General features: G+C 45.3%; 1 protein-coding gene across 1 annotated transcript in view; it reads left to right on the forward strand.

The window, feature by feature from the left end:
* Positions 1 to 19,716, forward strand: part of PITPNM3 (PITPNM family member 3) — a 793,517-nt gene that overhangs the window by 755,581 nt on the left and 18,220 nt on the right. Inside the window, exons 11-13 of the mRNA XM_040423477.1 lie at positions 5,196 to 5,387; positions 13,236 to 13,384; positions 15,219 to 15,335. Of these exons, the coding sequence (XP_040279411.1) occupies positions 5,196 to 5,387; positions 13,236 to 13,384; positions 15,219 to 15,335 (458 nt within the window). The remainder of the gene's footprint in view (positions 1 to 5,195; positions 5,388 to 13,235; positions 13,385 to 15,218; positions 15,336 to 19,716) is intronic.

Genomic DNA, 19,716 nt, shown 5'->3' on the forward strand with positions numbered 1-19,716 from the left:
ATAGGTACTTAACACAAGATCAGCCATTTTTGAGGTGTTTTGACCCAGTCTAGTGTTTCCATATATAACTGCTTGTTCACTTGCAGCCTGATATATCTCACCCATTGACAGGAATTCTTGTCATGAAATATTCAGTGTTTTTCACAGTTGGATTTAATGTTATTGCTGATGGGTGTTTATATATACACTATATACACTCTGGCGCTCAACAAAAATCTGTCCTTTCCTTGTACAGTCTGCCCTGTGACTAACTGATATAATCGGCTATTTCCATGCTATTCCCTAACCTGAAAGAATCACACTTTGTACACCAAACTCTACAGTACAATATGTATATTCAACAGCTCAGAGTCCTGTAGCTTGTACACAGAAATTTAAAAAGGGTTTTCTGAGACTTTCCTACTGATCTATCCTCTAGATAGGTTATCAGTATCTGAACCGGGATCCCCGCTGAATAGCTGTTTAAGAAGGTACCGGAGCTCACAGTAGCTCCACAAGCTTCTCTCAGTTAGTCTATGCTATGTGACGTCACGTTCATCGGTCACATGGTCTCGGTGCAGCTCAGCCCCATTGAAGTGAATGGGGCTGAGCTGCGATACCAAGCACAGCCGCTAGTAAATGGATGGCCCTGTGCTTGGTGAACAAAGAGAAGGCCACAGTGCTACTGTCAGAGAATAGGTCATCAGTAGTAAAGTCTCAGAAAACCCTTTTAAAGGCAGATTGCTTGTTTTATTTTAATGCAAAAATTTTAACTTTCCTTCTCAATGGTATCTTAGCCATCTAGGATTCCTTTGAGGAGCCACCTATCATTATCCCAGCCCCGTTACACCAGGAGAGAGATTGGTGAACCAATATCAATAGATGTCCCTATGGGCCTAAAGCACGGAAATGGTGGAGAAATAAGAGGAGCATGCTAATGGAAACCAAACATTTTCAAACAAGCAATGGAAAGATGAAAGCTGATTTCTAATTGGTTGTTACTAGTGTTGAGCAAATCGAGCTTCGGATCATAGATCCGAAGTCGATTCGCTCAAACCTTCATTTAAATACTGTATGGAGATTTGTCGCCATAGAGCTTTCAAATGTATGGCTTCAGTGAGGGAAATTCGTTATCGCAAAGTCTCGCGGGACTTCGGTAAATAACTTCAGACTTTGATTTTAGAACTTGAAAACCATTTCAAAACTTGGATCTGAAGTCGGTTTTGGTACCAAGGTACCAGCCACTACCGAAACCGACTTTGGATTTTAGTTTTAAAATGGTTTTCAAGTTTAAATATCGAATATCGAAGTTATCTACCGAAGTCTTGCCAGACTTCGGTAATAATAAATTTCAGCTTGCTGGAGCCCATACATTTAAATGCTGTACAGGGATGGGTCTCCATACAGCATTAAAACGAACTTTTGAGCGAATCGACTGGATTATAGGTAACACTTGTAATATGTTTTCTAATGACAGTACACATAAGGGTATTGTGGTAATATCAAGTTATCAACAGGATAGGAGATAATTAGATTTTGGAGGTCCTACCACTGGGACCCCCACCTATAACTAGAGCGGGGGCCCCATGAATGAAGCCGCAGGTCAACCATGTGCACTGCCACTCCATTCATCTCTATGGGATTACTGGAGATATCCAAGTACAGAGCTCGGCTATTAGGGAATAACTTGGAATTACCGCAATAGCCCTTTAAAGCATTCAAATATACAGTATTGAATTAATAGGAAGAGTAGATTAGCTGTGCTCAGTACAGATGTTTCTATGTTGTACATAATTGATAGCATTAGTGCTGTTCTCATGAATCAAGACTCCCAAGAGAGGTACAGTAAAATCCAGTTTGCAAACAGCTGTTCCGACTTTACGTCTGCCCTCCTACCATTCTGAAATAGAGCACAAAAGAGCTGTAGGCAAGGAAGGTGCTGCACAGATATGGAGGAAGCAGCACCTCCTGATGAAAACAACTTTCCTTTTTATCTTCCTTTTCACCAGTCTTAGCATTTTGAAGAGGATATGAATAATTGAATTTAAATTTAAATTCCCTTATGTGCATATGGAAACATTACATAAAGAGTCCTCTTATCCGTGACTCTGTCTAATGTATAAAAATGAATTTACTATAGCTGACTGTAGTAATCGACAATTCCAGCACGTTTTACTGTGATTTCTGTCTGGTGCTTTGATATTACCGTATGTTCTTTAGTTGTGTCCCACATTTCTGAATGATGAAAAAATAAATCTCGGTGACATGCTGCTATAGCACACAGCCACAATTTAGGTAATAAGCCGTGAAGACGCTAACAATCTTCAAACACTGAATTATATTTATGGAGATTTTTATCATTTTCCTGGACCCGCAGTAAATGTTTTTGGTGTCTTTAGTAGTTACCTGAAGTGAACAGACATATAAAATATTTTTTAGGTTATATACTCGCAATGCTAAGCTTGAAAATAAATGAGGAGATAAAATTGCCCACATTGTCAGTCTGCAGGAGTTTCCACATGTTTCTGCCATAAGCAGTCTTCTAGAGGTTAAATTAGTTCTGATCTCTTACACTTATGGGTGCTATCTATAATGTTCCATCCATCTCCAATTACTGGCCTTATACATTCTTCCTGGTTTTAGTTTTCATTTCATTTTGTAATGGTCCTAAGGCCCTTTTACACAGGCCTATGATCAGGAACATTTAAACACCCCAGCAATCATCTAACAACCACATACTTGTTTGTCGAATGATCTCATGTTTTATATTAACATAAAAATAATGGTTTTGCGCAGCACATCTCCTCATGTAAAGGGGGAAGTAATGCCACCACAAATGGGGATGAACGATCATACAGACCGTCAGCAGATTTGGTTTTCAGTATTATCTCTATGCTGATGACACCCAACTATATACCTCATCCCTTGACATCACTGTAACAGTACTACAAAACACCAGTAATTGTAATTTATACCTGAAATTTAATCTCTCAAAAACTGAACTTCTTGTTTTTCCTCATCTACCCACCTACCTAAACCTTATATTTCAGTTTCAGTCTGTGGTACTATTAGAACTCTTGGGCAGGTTGCCTGCTGTCTTGGAGTTATGTTTGACTCCAAACTTTCCCTTGACTCCCAGATTTAGGCACTTGCACACGGTTGTCACACCTTTTCTCACGGTGAAAACGGCCAAAACTTTTGTTGATTCATTCTCATCTTGACTACTGTAACTCATTACTAATCGGTCTTCCCCTCACTAAACTCTCCCCCATTCAGTCTGTCCTAAATGCAGCAGCTGGGCTCATCTTTTTGTCCAACCACTACACCAATGCCTGTAGCCTGTGCTAGTCACTTCACTGGTTGCCCATCCACCACACAATACAGTTGAAACTTCTCACCCTCACCCATAAAGCTCTCCACCGTTCTGCACCTCCATACATCTCCTCCCTCATTTTTTGTCCATCACCCTACTCGTGCTCTCCGTTCTGCCAATGACCTAAGATTAACACCCTCCACAATTCGAACTTCTCACTCCCGTCTTCAAGACTTTTCTCGATCTGCACCAGTTCTCTGGAATGCTCTGCCTTGGACAATCAAGTTAATTCCCAACTTCCTTAGCTTCAAATGTGTCTTTAAGGCTATATTACACTGGCTGATAATTTGCCAGAACATTGCTAACGAACGTTCATTCATCTGGGAATTCAGATTTTTAAGCAGGCTTAAAGAGGACCTTTTATCAGTCCAAACATTGTAAGATAGCTATCAGGCTGTGTAGAGCAGCGCCCCAGGATCTCACTGCACTTACTATTATTCCGGGGCGCTGCTCCGTTCTCCCGCTATGTCCCCCGGTATTTTCGCTGACTTGGTTATACTGAGAGGAGTCTGCCCTGTTTCTACCTGGGCGTTCCATAGCTCACAGCCTGGGAGAAAAAAAAAACAGGCTGGGAGAAGGAACACCCAGGGAGAAACAGGGCAGACTCCTCCCAGTATAACCAAGTCAGCGAAAATGCCGGGGGAGACATAGCGGGAGAACGGAGCGGTACCCCGGAATAATAGTAAGTGCAGTGAGATCCCGGGGTGCAGCTCTACACACCCTGATAGTTATTTTACAATGTTTGGACCGATGAAAGGTCCTCTTTAAGCGTGCTGTCTAATCATTATCTGCTGCTGGCAAACAACTAGTCAGTATGGGGATGAGCTAATGCATTTGCGATCGCTCCTCCCCATACTCTGGAGGAGATCGCTGCATGTAATAGCAGTGGTCTCCTCTGCTAGTAAGCAGGGGATTTCCAGGAAGGAATGCTTCCCTCCCGATAATCTCCTGCAAAATCTATTAATGTAATACATCCTTTAGGCTAGCTTCACACTAGCGTTTGAGCTACAGCAGGCTATTCTATGCATATTTGCCGGGTTACAGCCAGATCTCCGCCAGTCCCCATTATAATGAATGGGACCGGCTGGCATTCAGGCAGCTTCCGGCAATGGCGAATGTAGAGATCTCTAGCAAGAACAGCCTGCCGGAACTCTTAAACACTAGTGTGAAACTAGCCATAAAAAAACACACCTTTAGGCAGGCTTATCATAAATGACTACTCCCCATTTACCCCACAACAGTAATCCCCACACTCAATGCACTAGCTCATGCAGTTCTGTCTACATTACTCTATTTTGGGGGAAAAAAAGGCTGGATCACTTTAGAACACAATCAATTTTACATTTTGTGTCACCCCCATTTCCTCAGATTGTACGCTCTTGCGAGCAGGGCCCTCACTCCTAGTGTGTCAATTGTATATGAGCCTGTAATTCTGTGATGTCTACTTCGATTTGTACATGAGCCCTGTGAATTGTGAAGTGCTGTGGAATATGGTGGCGCTATATAAAAAAATATAATTTTTTATATTATTCTAACAACCTTTCGTGTCCCATGCAGTTTGCATTGGCCTGTGTAAGAGGCTCTTTAAACAAGTGCCGATCGACTTGTTATTTCATTGATCGGCACTTGATGCTGAAATCAATCTGTGTAAAAGAACCCTTATTATAATCATGACCCAATCTCCACATCGCACAACAAATAGCAATTACTGGTAGGAACAGTCAACTAACTATTGCTCCTCAGGGATGAGAGACAAAGGGCATCTTTTACCTATGTAACATAACTGTTTTACCAGGTTATTTTTCCAAAACAAATAATTTCTGTGCTGTGTATTTGTCTCTAGTGGATGCTATACAAGCTTGTAGTGCAGTATTTGTAGAAAGCACTACCGGCAACAACTCTTCTACTGAGGCTCCGGCATGCTCCAGCCTATCAACCTCTACTCAAGTTAAAGCCAGACGGTCTAGCCTTTTGAGCATGAGCAGTGAAATGTCAAGTTCTTCAGAAAGCCTGCCATCTGCAAAAATTGCTAACAGTAAGTTATTTCTCATGAGCGCGGATTGTTCAATTGTTTTTGTGGAACCTTCTAGGATTTTTGCATAAACTTGAATTAACTTTGGCTCATCTGAGCCAATACATTCTAATACTGTACGGAGCACTCGCTCCGTACAGTATACAAACAAACTTTTATGCGAATCGACTTCGGATGTTTCATCCGAAGTCGATTCACTCATCCCTAATCATGACCAGTGTCTATCCTGGTGCAGGCTCTAAGCTTACAAACAGCTATATACACTGCTCAAAAAAATAAAGGGAACACAAAAATAACACATCCTTGATCTGAGTTAATTAAATATTCTTCTGAAATACTTTGTTCTTTACATAGTTGAATGTGCTGACAACAAAATCTCACAAAAATAAAAATTAGAAATCAAATTTTTCAACCCATGGAGATCTGGATTTGGAGTCACACTCAAAATTTAAGTGGAAAAACACACTACAGGCTGATCCAACTTTGAAGTAATGTCCTTAAAACAAGTCAAAATAAGGCTCAGTAGTGTGTGTGGCCTCCACGTGCCTGTATGACCTCCCTACAACACCTGTGCATGCTCCTGATGAGGTGGCGGACGGTCTCCTGAGGGATCTCCTCCCAGACCTGGACTAAATCATCTGCGAACTCCTGGACAGTCTGTGGTGCAACGTGACGCTGGTGGATAGAGCGAGACATGATGTCCCAGATGTGCTCAATTGGATTCAGGTCTGGGGAACGGGCGGGCCAGTCCATAGCATCAATGCCTTCGTCTTGCAGGAACTGCTGACACACTCCAGCTACATGAGGTCTAGCATTGTCTTGCATTAGGTGGAACCCAGGGCCAACCGCACCAGCATATGGTCTCACAAGGGGTCTGAGGATCTCATCTCGGTACCTAATGGCAGTCAGGCTACCTCCGGCGAGCACATGGAGGGCTGTGCGGCCCTCCAAAGAAATGCCACCCCACACCATTACTGACCCAATGCCAAACCGGTCATGCTGGAGGATGTTGCAGGCAGCAGAACGTTCTCCACGGCGTCTCCAGACTCTGTCACGTCTGTCACATGTGCTCAGTGTGAACCTGCTTTCATCTGTGAAGAGCACAGGGCGCCAGTGGCGAATTTGCCAATCTTGGTGTTCTCTGGCAAATGCCAAACGTCCCTGCACGGTGTTGGGCTGTAAGCACAACCCCCGCCTTTGGACGTCGGGCCCTCATATCACCCTCATGGAGTCTGTTTCTGACCGTTTGAGCAGACACATGCACATTTGTGGCCTGCTGGAGGTCATTTTGCAGGGCTCTGGCAGTGCTCCTCCTGTTCCTCCTTGCACAAAGGCGGAGGTAGCGGTCCTGCTGCTGGGTTGTTGCCCTCCTACGGCCTCCTCCACGTCTCCTGATGTACTGGCCTGTCTCCTGGTAGCGCCTCCATGCTCTGGACACTACGCTGACAGACACAGCAAACCTTCTTGCCACAGCTCGCATTGATGTGCCATCCTGGATAAGCTGCACTACCTGAGCCACTTGTGTGGGTTGTAGACTCCGTCTCATGCTACCACTAGAGTGAAAGCACCGGCAGCATTCAAAAGTGACCAAGACATCAGCCAGGAAGCATAGGAACTGAGAAGTGGTCTGTGGTCACCACCTGCAGAACCACTCCTTTATTGGGGGGGTCTTGCTAATTGCCTATAATTTCCACCTGTTGTCTATCCCATTTGCACAACAGCATGTGAAATTGATTGTCACTCAGTGTTGCTTCCTATGTGGACAGTTTGATTTCACAGAAGTGTGATTGACTTGGAGTTACATTGTGTTGTTTAAGTGTTCCCTTTATTTTTTTGAGCAGTGTAGTTCAGCAGATCACATTATTCACATGCCTTGTAAAGAAAGATTTATGATGGTCATTTTGGATTATGGGCAAACTATTGTATGGTCACCAACTATTCGATTGTGTTTTTAAACCAGAGTTCTCTATAACCTAATCATGGATTTCTGGGCACATAACTTCCCTTTTAATGCAAGGAATCGAAGGTTAAGGCCTCATGCACATGACCGGTTTTTTTTGCGGTCCGCAAAAACGGGCTCCGTTTTTCCGTGATCCGTGACCGTTTTTTCGTCCGTGGGTCTTCCTTGACTTTTGGAGGATCCACGGACATCAAAAAAAAGTCGTTTTGGTGTCTGCCTGGCCGTGCGGAGCCAAACGGATCCGTCCTGACTTACAATGCAAGTCAATGGGGACGGATCCATTTGACGTTGACACAATATGGTGCAATTGCAAATGAATCCGTCCCCCATTGACTTTCAATGTAAAGTCAGGAGTTAATATACCATAGGATCAGAGTTTTCTCCAATCCGATGGTATATTTTAACTTGAAGCGTCCCCATCACCATGGGAACGCCTCTATGTTAGAATATACCATCGGATTTGAGTTAGATTGTGAAACTCATATCCGACAGTATATTCTAACACAGAGGCGTTCCCATGGTGATGGGGACGCTTCAAGTTAGAATATCCTACGAACTGTGTACATGACTGCCCCCTGCTGCCTGGCAGCACCTGATCTCTTACAGGGGGCTGTGATCAGCACAATTAACCCCTCAGGTGCCGCACCTGAAGGGGTTAATTGTGCTTATCATAGCCCCCTGTAAGAGATCAGGGGCTGCCAGGCAGCAGGGGGTTCCGATCGGAGTCCCAGTTTAATCGCTGGGGCTCCGATCGGTAACCATGGCAACCAGGACACTACTGTAGTCCTGGTTGTCATGGTTACTTAGCAATATTAGAAGCATCATACTTACCTGCTGCGCTGTCTGTGACCGGCCGGGAGCTCATCCTACTGGTAAGTGACAGGTCTGTGCGGCGCATTGCTTAACTGCCTCCGGACCGCCTAACGCAGGATCGCGTTCCGGAGGCGGCAGTCCCAGGCACAGTCACACATATATGCGTCATCTCGCGAGACGCGAGATGACGCGCTTAGCCGGCCCGCGCATGCGCATCGCGGGCCGGCAAAAGTTAGAGGGGGGTCACGTCATCAGCTTGCCAGCCAATGATCGTGGCTGGCAAGCTGATGATTTTTAAAAAAACGAATCAGAAGCCAGTTAACACATTATATTTGTAAATATGATGTGTTAAATGGCTTCTCTGCTCCTCTGCTGGTCCTTTTCGTCGGTTGGTCCCAGCAGAGGAGCAGACATCACGGTGAGTACACACCAAACACTTCACTTAGCCCCAGATCACCCCCCATCACCCCAATTAACCCCTTGATCACCCCTTGATCGCCCCTGTCAATCACCTAGTGAAAGGAAAAAAGTGATCAGTGTAAACTGTCACTTTTTTTTTTCACTGGTATTGACTGATAGGTTTTAGGATAGTTTAGGCCCCTTGGTTAGGTAGTTTAGCGTCAGTTAGCGCCCAGCCCACCGCACCGCAGTCACTGATTCGCTGATTAGCGTATCGCTAATCAGCATTTGTACTTTTATAGTATCTGTAAGTGATCAAAACTGATCACAGTCAGATCTATAATAGTATTAGTGTCACCTTAGTTCGCCCTCCACCCAAAACACAGTGTTTGCCCGATCAGGGTCACTTGTGGGGTAGTTATACTGCCCTGGCATTCTAGGGGCCCTAATGTGTGGTAAGTAGTTTGAAATCAAAATCTGTAAAAAATGCCCTGTGAAATCAGAAAGGTGCTCTTTGGAATGTGGGCCCCTTTGCCCACCTAGGCTGCAAAAAAGTGTCACACATCTGGTATCGCCGTACTCAGGAGAAGTTGGGTAATGTGTTTTGGGGTGTTATTTTACATATACCCATGCTGGGTGAGATAAATATCTTGGTCAAATGCCAACATTGTATAAAAAAATGGGAAAAGTTGTCTTTTGCCGAGATATTTCTCTCGTTTTGGTGTCCGCCTGGCCGTGCGGCTGGCCATGCGCCTGGCCGTGCGGAGCCAAACTGATCCGTCCTGAATCACAATGCAAGTCAATGGGGATGGATCCGTTTGACGTTGACACAATATGGTGCAATTTCAAACGGATCCGTCCCCCATTGACTTTCAATGTAAAGTCAGGAGTCCCTATTATACCATCGGATTGGAGTTTTCTCCAATCCGATGGTATATTTTAACTTGAAGCGTCCCCATCACCATGGGAATGCCTCTATGTTAGAATATACTGTCGGATATGAGTTAGATCGTGAAACTCATATCCGACAGTATCTTCTAACACAGAGGTGTTCCCATAGTGATGGGGACGCTTCTAGTTAGAATATACTACAAACTGTGTACATGACTGCCCCCTGCTGCCTGGCAGTACCCGATCTCTTACAGGGGGCTGTGATCCGCACAATTACACCTCAGGTGCTGCACCTGAGGGGTTAATTGTGCATATCATAGACCCCTGTAAGAGATCAGGGGCTGCCAGGCAGCAGGGGGAAGACCCCCCTCCCTCCCCAGTTTGAATATCATTGGTGGCCAGTGTGCGGCCCCCACCGCCGGCCCCCCTCCCTCCCTCTATTGTATTATCATTGGTGGCCAGTGTGCGGCCTCCCTCGGCCCCCCTCCCTCTATTGTAATATCATTGGTGGCCAGTGTGCAGCCCCCACCCCCGGCCCCCCCTCCCTCCCTCTATTGTATTATCATTGGTGGCCAGTGTGCGGCCTCCCCCGCCCCCCCCTCCCTCCCTTTATTGTATTATCATTGGTGGCAATGTGCGGCCCCCTCTCCCTCCCTCTATTGTAATATCATTGGTGGCCAGTGTGCGGCCTCCCCTCTCCCCCCCCCCCGATCATTGGTGGCAGCGGAGAGTTCCGATCGGAGTCCCAGTTTAATCGCTGGGGCTCCGATCGGTAACCATGGCAACCAGGACGCTACTGCAGGCCTGGTTGCCATGGTTACTTAGCAATATTACAATATTAGAAGCATCATACTTACCTGCTGCGCTGTCTGTGACCGGCCGGGAGCTCCTCCTACTGGTAAGTGACAGGTCTGTGCGGCGCATTGCTTAATGATCTGTCACTTACCAGTAGGAGGAGCTCCCGGCCGGTCACAGACAGCGCAGCAGGTAAGTATGATGCTTCTAATATTGTAATATTGCTAAGTAACCATGGCAACCAGGCCTGCAGTAGCGTCCTGGCTGCCATGGTTACCGATCGGAGCCCCAGAGCGATTAAACTGGGACTCCGATCGGAACTCTCCGCTGCCACCAATGATCGGGGGGGGGGAGAGGGGAGGCCGCACACTGGCCACCAATGATATTAATACAATAGAGGGGTTCCGGGGGGGGGACCGCACACTGGCCACCAATGATAATACAATAGAGGGAGGGGGGGCCGGGGGGGCCGCACACTGGCCACAAATGATAATACAATAAAGGGAGGGAGGGGGGGGCCGGGGGAGGCCGCACACTGGCCACCAATAATATTACAATAGAGGGAGGGGGGGCCGGGGGGGGCGCACTGGCCATCCATGAAATTAAAACTGGGGAGGGAGGGGGGTCTGCCCCCTGCTGCCTGGCCGCCCCTGATCTCTTATAGGGGGCTATGATATGCACAATTAACCCCTCGGGTGCAGCACCTGAGGGGTTAATTGTGCGGATCACAGCCCCCTGTAAGAGATCGGGTGCTGCCAGGCAGCAGGGGGCAGTCATGTACACAGTTCGTAGTATATTCTAACTAGAAGCGTACCCATCACTATGGGAACGCCTCTGTGTTAGAATATACTGTCAGATATGAGTTTTCATGAAGTGAAAACTCATCTCTGAAAAAGCTTTTATGCAGACGGATCTTCGGATCCGTCTGTATGAAAGTAACCTACGGCCACGGATCACGGACGCGGATGCCAATCTTGTGTGCATCCGTGTTCTTTCACGGACCCATTGACTTGAATGGGTCCGTGAACCGTTGTCCGTCAAAAAAATAGGACAGGTCATATTTTTTTGACGGACAGGAAACACGGATCACGGATGCGGCTGCAAAACGGTGCATTTTCCGATTTTTCCACGGACCCATTGAAAGTCAATGGGTCCGCGAAAAAAATGGAAAACGGCACAACGTTTGACCTTGCTAAACTGTTGACAGCACAGGTAGGGGGTTGGGAAAGCATCACGAACATATTGTTGTGGAGATTTTATCATTAGGAGTCATGTGAATATGAAGTTTTATTCTGGCAGATTCTGCTCCTGCAAGTGCCCAGGGCGGGACTTCACTGTGACGTACTCTCTGCATTGAGCAGCTTCACAACACCTCCCAGCTGTAGCACCCAACCAGGAGATCACTCAGAGCAAAGGGGAGGGGCTGTGAAGCAGCTCAATACAGAGAGCATGTCAGAGTAAAGCTCCGCCCTGGACACTTGGGAGAACAGAATCTGTCAGAATAAATCTCTATATTCTCACTACTCCTGAAGAAAAAAGCTCCACAAAAAGTAGGTTTGTATTACTCTCCCCAGCCCCTAAATAGTGCTATCAACAGTTTAGCATTGTCAGAACTTCTGACAGACCCCCTTTAATTTTTCCTTTCCACCATGCTGAGATAAATGCAATTCACATTGTGGTGCACTTAGTATGGCCCAATGTTATACATCAGTATAAAGAAAGATCATGAGATTAGAAGAGTCTTTTCCATATAATGGAGTCCCCTGTATGATAGGGGTGATTTATCCATGATAGTAGAGGTTCTTTGCTGAAGGGACATATGGATCCGCAAAGCACATGGATCATCCATGTGCTTTCCGCATCCATGTGTCCATTCCACAAAACAGATAGAATATGTCTACAAAATGCGGACCACAGACCCATTGAAGTCAATGGGTCCGCAAAAGATGCAGATGCAACACGGACGGTATCCATATTTTGTTGATCCACAATTTGCAGACCGTAAAATACATAACGTCGTGTGTATGAGGCCTTAATTTCCTTATTTCTCTGTCCACCTCAGTAACATCGTTGAGGTGGATGCACATGCTCAGTTCCATCCTTCAACTGCCACCAGTCCTATCTACCTTTAGAAGCAATGACAGTTACATGAAGAGAAGGGCACACGGACCACATCCGTGTTTTGTGGATCCGCTTTTTGCGGGCTGAAAAACTGATGTGATTGTGTGCATGAGGCCTAACAAACAGCAGGTGGCGCTATAAAGATACATTTTTTTGAATAGCTCACTGGTTATACTAAATTTTTCATTACAGGTAATTACAAAAGTATTCAGATCCAGGTGCTGGTTTGAAAAATGTAGAATATTTTTCATGGGACAACCCCTTTAAATGTTTGTAACACACTATAAATGTCTGGACGGCTTGTCTAACATCATGTTGAGGCTGAACATTAGTTGCATTACATCGGTGTGAAATAAAAGCTCTTTGCTTTTGTAAAGTGTTATTTTATTCGTACGCACAGCATCCATGGTGATCCTTGATGATAAAATGCTTGTATTTTTCTACAAGAACTGAATGACATTTAACCTTGAGCCATACAGATAATTCTCCAGGCATCACCGCTAAATCATTCATATTCACACAAAAAAGTTTTATTGTATTCAAACATGTCTTGGAAAATGCACATTTTTCCTCTAAATCCACAGGAACCTAGAAAGCTTAGATGAAATTTTATAAGGGTTTTTGACAGACCAGAATATTAAATGTGTTGGAGGCACGTTTAATAAAAAAAAAAAAAAAGAAAATAATCTGAAAGGATTGCACCAGCACAGTGCAACAACTGTCAATTATAGTGAATGGGACTAAGCTGCGATATCAGGCACAGCCTATGGACAAGGGTGGCAATGTTTTTGGGGGAAAAAAAGTTATTTTTGTGATCTCAGCAACTACTGAAAACTTCTTAAAAATATTCACTTTCTATCTTGCTTCCGTAGTTACAGCTAATTGGTGGGGAACAAAGCGCATTGATTACGCCTTATACTGCCCTGATGTACTCACTGCCTTTCCGACTGTGGCACTGCCACATCTTTTCCATGCCAGTTACTGGGAATCAACAGATGTGGTGGCCTTTATTCTAAGACAGGTAAGATTTCATGTTCCTTATTTTTGTGGCCGTATTCACCTGTCAGTAAATCGGAGATGAGTGCTGTCCATGTTCTCCACAGACAGCACACAGATCTATGCTTGTTTTTCCACTAAAAACGCCAGAAGACACACAACACTTTGGTCCTTGATGCAGACCAAACATGATCATTGAAATCTATGGGTTTGTGAAAGCCACTGAGAGAACACAGATGGCATCCATGTTTTGTCAGTGGTTTTCATTGACCATTGGTAGGAGGTTCTCTGGAAATCCCATTTTCATGCCAGCAGTGCATGTGGAATACAGATGACACATGGAGGGCAAAAAATTGATGCACAGACCAGAAGCAGACCCTTCATGGTTATCTTCACGATTGAAACACTAACTTTTTTTTATATCAATAGGGATGCAAATGAGCTCTTAACAAGCACTGCCTCTGATGCCACCAGATGTAAGGCAGCTATCCTATAAGTCAATGCTTGACCCTTTAGCTGAGCCTTGAGACATCACTTGGATATCAAATAAGCCAACATCTCATCTGCAGACAGCTGTTTCGGGGTGATTGCCCCTAATCAGTGCAGAGCAGAGAGTACTGGCTTAACTGGGTGAGGCCTAAGTCAGAGTCTTGGAAGAGAGCGCCTTAGTTGGCTTGAGGAGACTTTTAGGCCATACATGCTCCTCTGGAATTCTGGGAAGAAAGGGATGCAAATGAGCTCTTAAAATGCTCTGCCTCAATCGCCTATAAGTCTCCTCATGCCGATTAAGGAACTCTCCTCTTTAAAAAGGGATTCTCATCGAAAGTTAAACAGAAACAGCAGCAAATATTAGTAACTAAGAAAAAATACTGTTTACACCTCTTCAAACATCCGTGCGGTGGCACATAATCGCCAGCGGTCTTTGTTTATAAGCAGTCGGAAGATAACTGCTGCAGCCAATCAGCGATCATGCACTGTATTACTAGTGTACCTTCTGCAGCGGTCATATTCCAGGTACTTGTAAATAAAGACCAGGGGATCATGTGGGATTGCAGAGATGAGTAGTTTTTTTTTGGTCATTTTATAACATTTGCTGTTTTTATTTTTATTTTTTTAAATCAGCTAACCCATTTAATCATTTACATCATATACACCCGATTTGCCATATTTGAATGATAGTTGTGGGTCACATCTCTTGGACCCTCACCTATCAATACACCCCCATTTGCTCATTCAAGGCTGCCACATTGTCCATGGGCTTCAATGGAGAGATGGACAAGATGCCACTTCACTCGGTGGAACCAACATAGGCATTCTGGTGACCCCTGTACTTTCTCAAGATCCTCATTTTTAGGGCATTGCAAAGAAGGGCTAATGTTACTATATAATTTAAGCCAATGTGATTTGCTATGGTTGTGCAGATGGATCGCAGTAATTTTTACTTCTCATGAAGACAACCCCACAAAAAAAACTGCTCTTTGTAAGTGATCTGACAAAAATAAAGGGAAGGGGGGCTCTATGACATCCATGTGCCCTTTTAAAAAGGCATTTTTTATTATGTGTCAGCTCCGATTTACTACGTGAATGATGTGTACATGTTTTCTGTATACCAATGAACTTGCTGGAGGGCATGAGCACGGGTCATAAACCTCACATCGCACAGCATGCATTTGACATCTCATCCTTGTCAGTTTATGATGGAAATTAATAGACAGCAATGCACTGCAGTGAGATATTAGTCTCATATCTATTCAACTTCTATTTATATGTCTTTTAATACTAAATAGCCTTTGATCAGGTCAGACAAATTGTACTATGGTGTCAGATCCCCCTTTAATCAGTGCTCCCTTGTCTTTCAGCTTATGCGGTATGAGAGTGTGCAGATACAGCAAAAGGAAGGAATCGACACTATGAACATGAGCCCCTCAAGTCGCCAGGAGAAATGGCTGCGAAAGAGGAATCACGTCAAACTGCGCGTATGTCATAAAGTCTAAGAAAGACTACGACATCCTGCATCATTAAATGGGTTTTCTGAGATTTCAATACTATCCTGATTATCTGATCGGTGGGGGTCCGACACCCAGTACCCCCACTGATCAGCTGTTTGAGAAGGCACGGCTGAGGGCCGCAGCCTTCTCAGACCAAACCAAGTACAGCACCATACATTGTATAGCGACCATGCTTGGTATCATGCTCAGCCTCATTCACTTCTATGGGGCTGAGCTTCTCCTAGGCCATGTGACCGATGAACGTGAAGTCACTGGCCGAGGAAAAGCTGGAGAAGGCCACGGCCCTCACAGGAGAGCCAGTGCCTTTTCAAACAGCTGGTCGGCAGGGGTCCCGGGTGTCGGACCCCCACCAATCAGATACTGATGACCTATCCAAAAGATAGGTCATCAGTATTAAAATCTCAGACAACCTTTAAATGAGGACCTGTCACCTCTCTTGACACGTTCTAGAATGCTGGAGAGTCTTTTCTTATATCTGTATGTGATGCTATTACTCTATTATTCCTGATAGAAGTCTATAAATCAAGGTCCAGGTGAGTGTTACCAGTTGGGGTGTGTCCTTGCACTGATTGGATAGAGAGTGTCAGAATGTGCAGGGAACACCCAGCTGGACCTTTTATTGTAGACTACTGGCAATTTATTTAGTTGGAATAATATTATAGCAGGAATAATAAAGGAAGAACATAATGTAGAGTTATAGGAACAAATACTCCTCATAAAATACAATTATTTACCAATACAGAAATGTCAGACAAGGTGACATGTCCTCTTTAAGATAAACTATATACCTAGAACTTTATATTCAATGTCCAGGACCACAGGCGTTGCTAGGGTCGAAAAAGATCCGGGACCCAAGCCCCAATGAATATGGCCCAATTCTCTAAGTCAAGCCCCCCTCCCCCCACAACGCATTTTGCTGGACTTGCTATACAGCAGCACATACCTGTCACATCCAGTGCCTCCAGGTGACGTCTCCTCCGATGTAGATCTTCTCTGTCATCATCCATTTGGTCTGTACATCTTCTTTCAGCCGCACCTCGTCTCTGCAGAGTGAGACACACAGACATCTTAGCTTCCTCACATTTCTATCATCATCCCCCAAACTGGAGTCCCCACAGTGTTATCCTGCTGCTCGCTGTGCTCCCCAATACCCCCAAATACAATCCTGAAGAAAAATAACTGCCATACAGATAGACCCCCCCATAGTAATAATGCTCCTCATAGTCCCACCAATAGTAATTCCCTTCTAGAATGCCCTCATTAGTAATACTGCCCCCTACAGTGCCCCCAACCCTGATAACAGTCCCCAAGAGTGCCCCCATTAGTAGAAGAGCCCCCCAGTATTAATAATACCCTCACAGAGCCCCCAGTAGAAATAAAGCCCCCTATTTTTCCCCCAGTATTAATAAAGCTATCTAAAGACCCATCAGTAGTAATAAGACCCCCCATAGTGCTCTTAGTAGAAATAAGGCAGATCTATAAGTCCCTCCTATAGAGCCCCTAGTAGTAATAAGAATGCCTATAATGTCCTCTGGATTTGCAGTGCCCCCTGTAGTTATATTCCTCCCTCCACCATACAGTCCCATGTAAATAACATTACACCATCTCTCCAGCCCCCTCCAATATACAGTCCCATGTAAATAACATCACTCCCTCAAGCCCAGGCAACTTCTTTCTGCCTGTTGGTTTCCTGACACACTCGGGCCTTGGGACACTGCCTCTTTATGCCTGTCCAGGAGCCTTCTCTGCTGTGTTACTGAGTCTTGCCAACACAACACACCTCTATATTCCTGCTGCACTGCCACTGCTGCTGTTGTTCTTGTGGGTCCCTAAAAACTTTTTAGTAAAAGCCAAGGCTGCACAGCTTGCACTCTGTCTCAGGCTATTGCTGAGCTGAGCTGAGCCTCACTTCCTGCCAGCCCAGTACTGATAAGATGAGCGAGGAGCAGCCGAGCCAGCCTGACTTCCTGTGCACCCACAGGATAACTAGTAAGAGGTGAAGTGAGGAGGAGCCAGCAGCCAATCAGGTTAGAAGATCCACTGCAGTCGTCACTGTCGTACTTAGCGCAGCGGTATTGCGCTGGCGCCGCCGGCACCCGGCTATGTGAGTCAGCTGAGCTGAGCCAGCCCAGGAATCAGATGTCATGCCGCAGCTGATGTAAGCCGAGTAGCTGCCTTAATAGATGTAATATCGCAGTGTGCAGCACTGCAGCCAGTCACCACCAGTCTCCCGAGTCTCGAGGTTCGGGGCAGTGGTAGTTTGATTCGAGGCCCTGGCCCCAGATAAAAAAAGCCCTAGCGACGCCCTTGTCCAGGACTGATATCCATATTTCTATCTCAGATGGCGTTGAGTATCTCTGGTGTCACATATCAATTCAAGCCACCAGTCCCTCTCTTGCACAATGAGTGACAGTGACAGGCGATCCAGCTGTCACCCCCTTACAGCAGCATCTGGCGCCAAGCACTGGCTGAACACATTTGTCCTGCTACCTTGAACACAGCGCCAACATGTTTGGTGAAACTGTCTGGATCCTGACTACAGGCGAATGACGGGGGCTTAGATGTCTCCTGCTTAAACCTTGAAAAAAATCGGCCAATGAAGTATATAAGGGAATGGCATGTCATTGTGTAGAAGACCTCCAGTAAATATTGCAGAATGCAAAACGTGTTGTCACCCAGCAATGGCGAAAACCTTGGGTCTACAAAAACCCTTTTTTCCACCATATCTGGATGCGTTCATGTTGTGCATTCTCCATTCTCTGTCAGAAGAAGAGAGAGAGAGAAAAATAAAACAGGATCCAGTAAAAAAAAATAGATCCTGCTGCATCAGTTGTCATCCTTTGGAGCCATTTCCGTCTGAGATACTTTCACACTAGCGTTTCTATTTTTCGGTATTGAGATCCGTCATAGGGTCTCAATACCAGAAAAAAACGCTTCCATTTTGTCCCTATTCGTTGACAATGGGGACAAAACGTAACTGAAAAGAACGGAATGCTCCAATATGCATTCCGTTCCTTTTAGTTGCATTCTCATACCAGAGAGCAAATCGCAGCATGTTGTGGTTTGCTTTCTGTCATGGGATGCGGAGCAAGACGGATCGGTCATGACTAGAGATGAGCTAATTTTTTTAAAATTTGATTCGCTGGTTCGCTGAATTTTTGGGGACAAATTTGGTTCAATCCAAATATATTTACAGCGAATTACGTTAAAAAAACGTCTATTTCCTGGCTGCTGAGAGCCTTTATAGTGGTGTAGAACACTGTGCCTTGCAGTAACATACATAGGGAGTCTGCTGTGGTAGTGAAACAATACTGTGAGTCAGTATGACTCTTAGAATCCTGCACACTTCGCTTATTTTGAAAGTTACAGGGCCAAAACTGACCAAATAATTTAGGTGTAAACTCAGCCTTATAAGTCAATGTTAGCGTCAAGAAGAAGCGCACTCCTTTTAAACTGTCGGCAGCTGATTCCACATAGATGTCTACAGTACCTGTTCTATTAAACGCTTATACAAGTAGAGCCCCCTGACAAGTGGAGAGGGTGTCAGCAGTAAGTTTGTGTTGAAGTCACTGATTAATTTGCCCTTCCTCTGATCCGTCAGAACAATAACCCACAAAAAAACGGATCCTTTCTGTGGAGCATCCGCCTTCACTCGGTCAGCATTTGCTCAATAATCCATCAGTATTGCTAATGCCCAAAAAAAACAGGACTGGATCTAAAACAGAGATGACACGTGAATGGAATGTTTACATGTCTTATGTGTTTTGTACCCACTCCTGCTTTTGGCTACCTAGCAACATCAGGAAAAGGCCACCAAGTGGCACAATGACAGAGTCTGGAGTTTTCAGCAGTATGAGGTGGCCACCAAGTGACACAATGACAGAGTGTGGAGGTGGCAGCAGTATGAGGAGGCCACCAAGTGGCACAATGACAGAGTCTGGAGGTGGCAGCAGCAGCATCAGTAGGAGGCCACTGAGTGGCACAATGACAGAATGTGGAGGTGGTGGCCGCAGCAGCATCAGGAGGAGGCCACAGGGTGGCGCAATGACCAAGTGTGGAGGTGGCGACAGCATCAGGAGACCACAGAGTGGCAAGGTGATATAGTGTTGAGGTGGCGGCAGCATCAGAAGGCCACAGAATGGCAAGGTGACATATTGTGGAGGTGGAGGCAGCATCAGGAGGCCACAGAGTGGCAAGGTGACATAGTGTGGAGGTGGCAGCAGCATGAGGAGGCCACAGCATGAGGAGGCCACAGAGTGGCACTACGACGAGAGATTGCGGAGGTGGCAGCAGCATGAGGCGGCCACAGAGTGGCCGCTTGGTTTAGTCATTTATAGGGACTATGGAA

This window comes from Bufo bufo, chromosome 3 (genome assembly GCF_905171765.1).
Source record: "Bufo bufo chromosome 3, aBufBuf1.1, whole genome shotgun sequence".
NCBI lineage: Eukaryota > Metazoa > Chordata > Amphibia > Anura > Bufonidae > Bufo > Bufo bufo.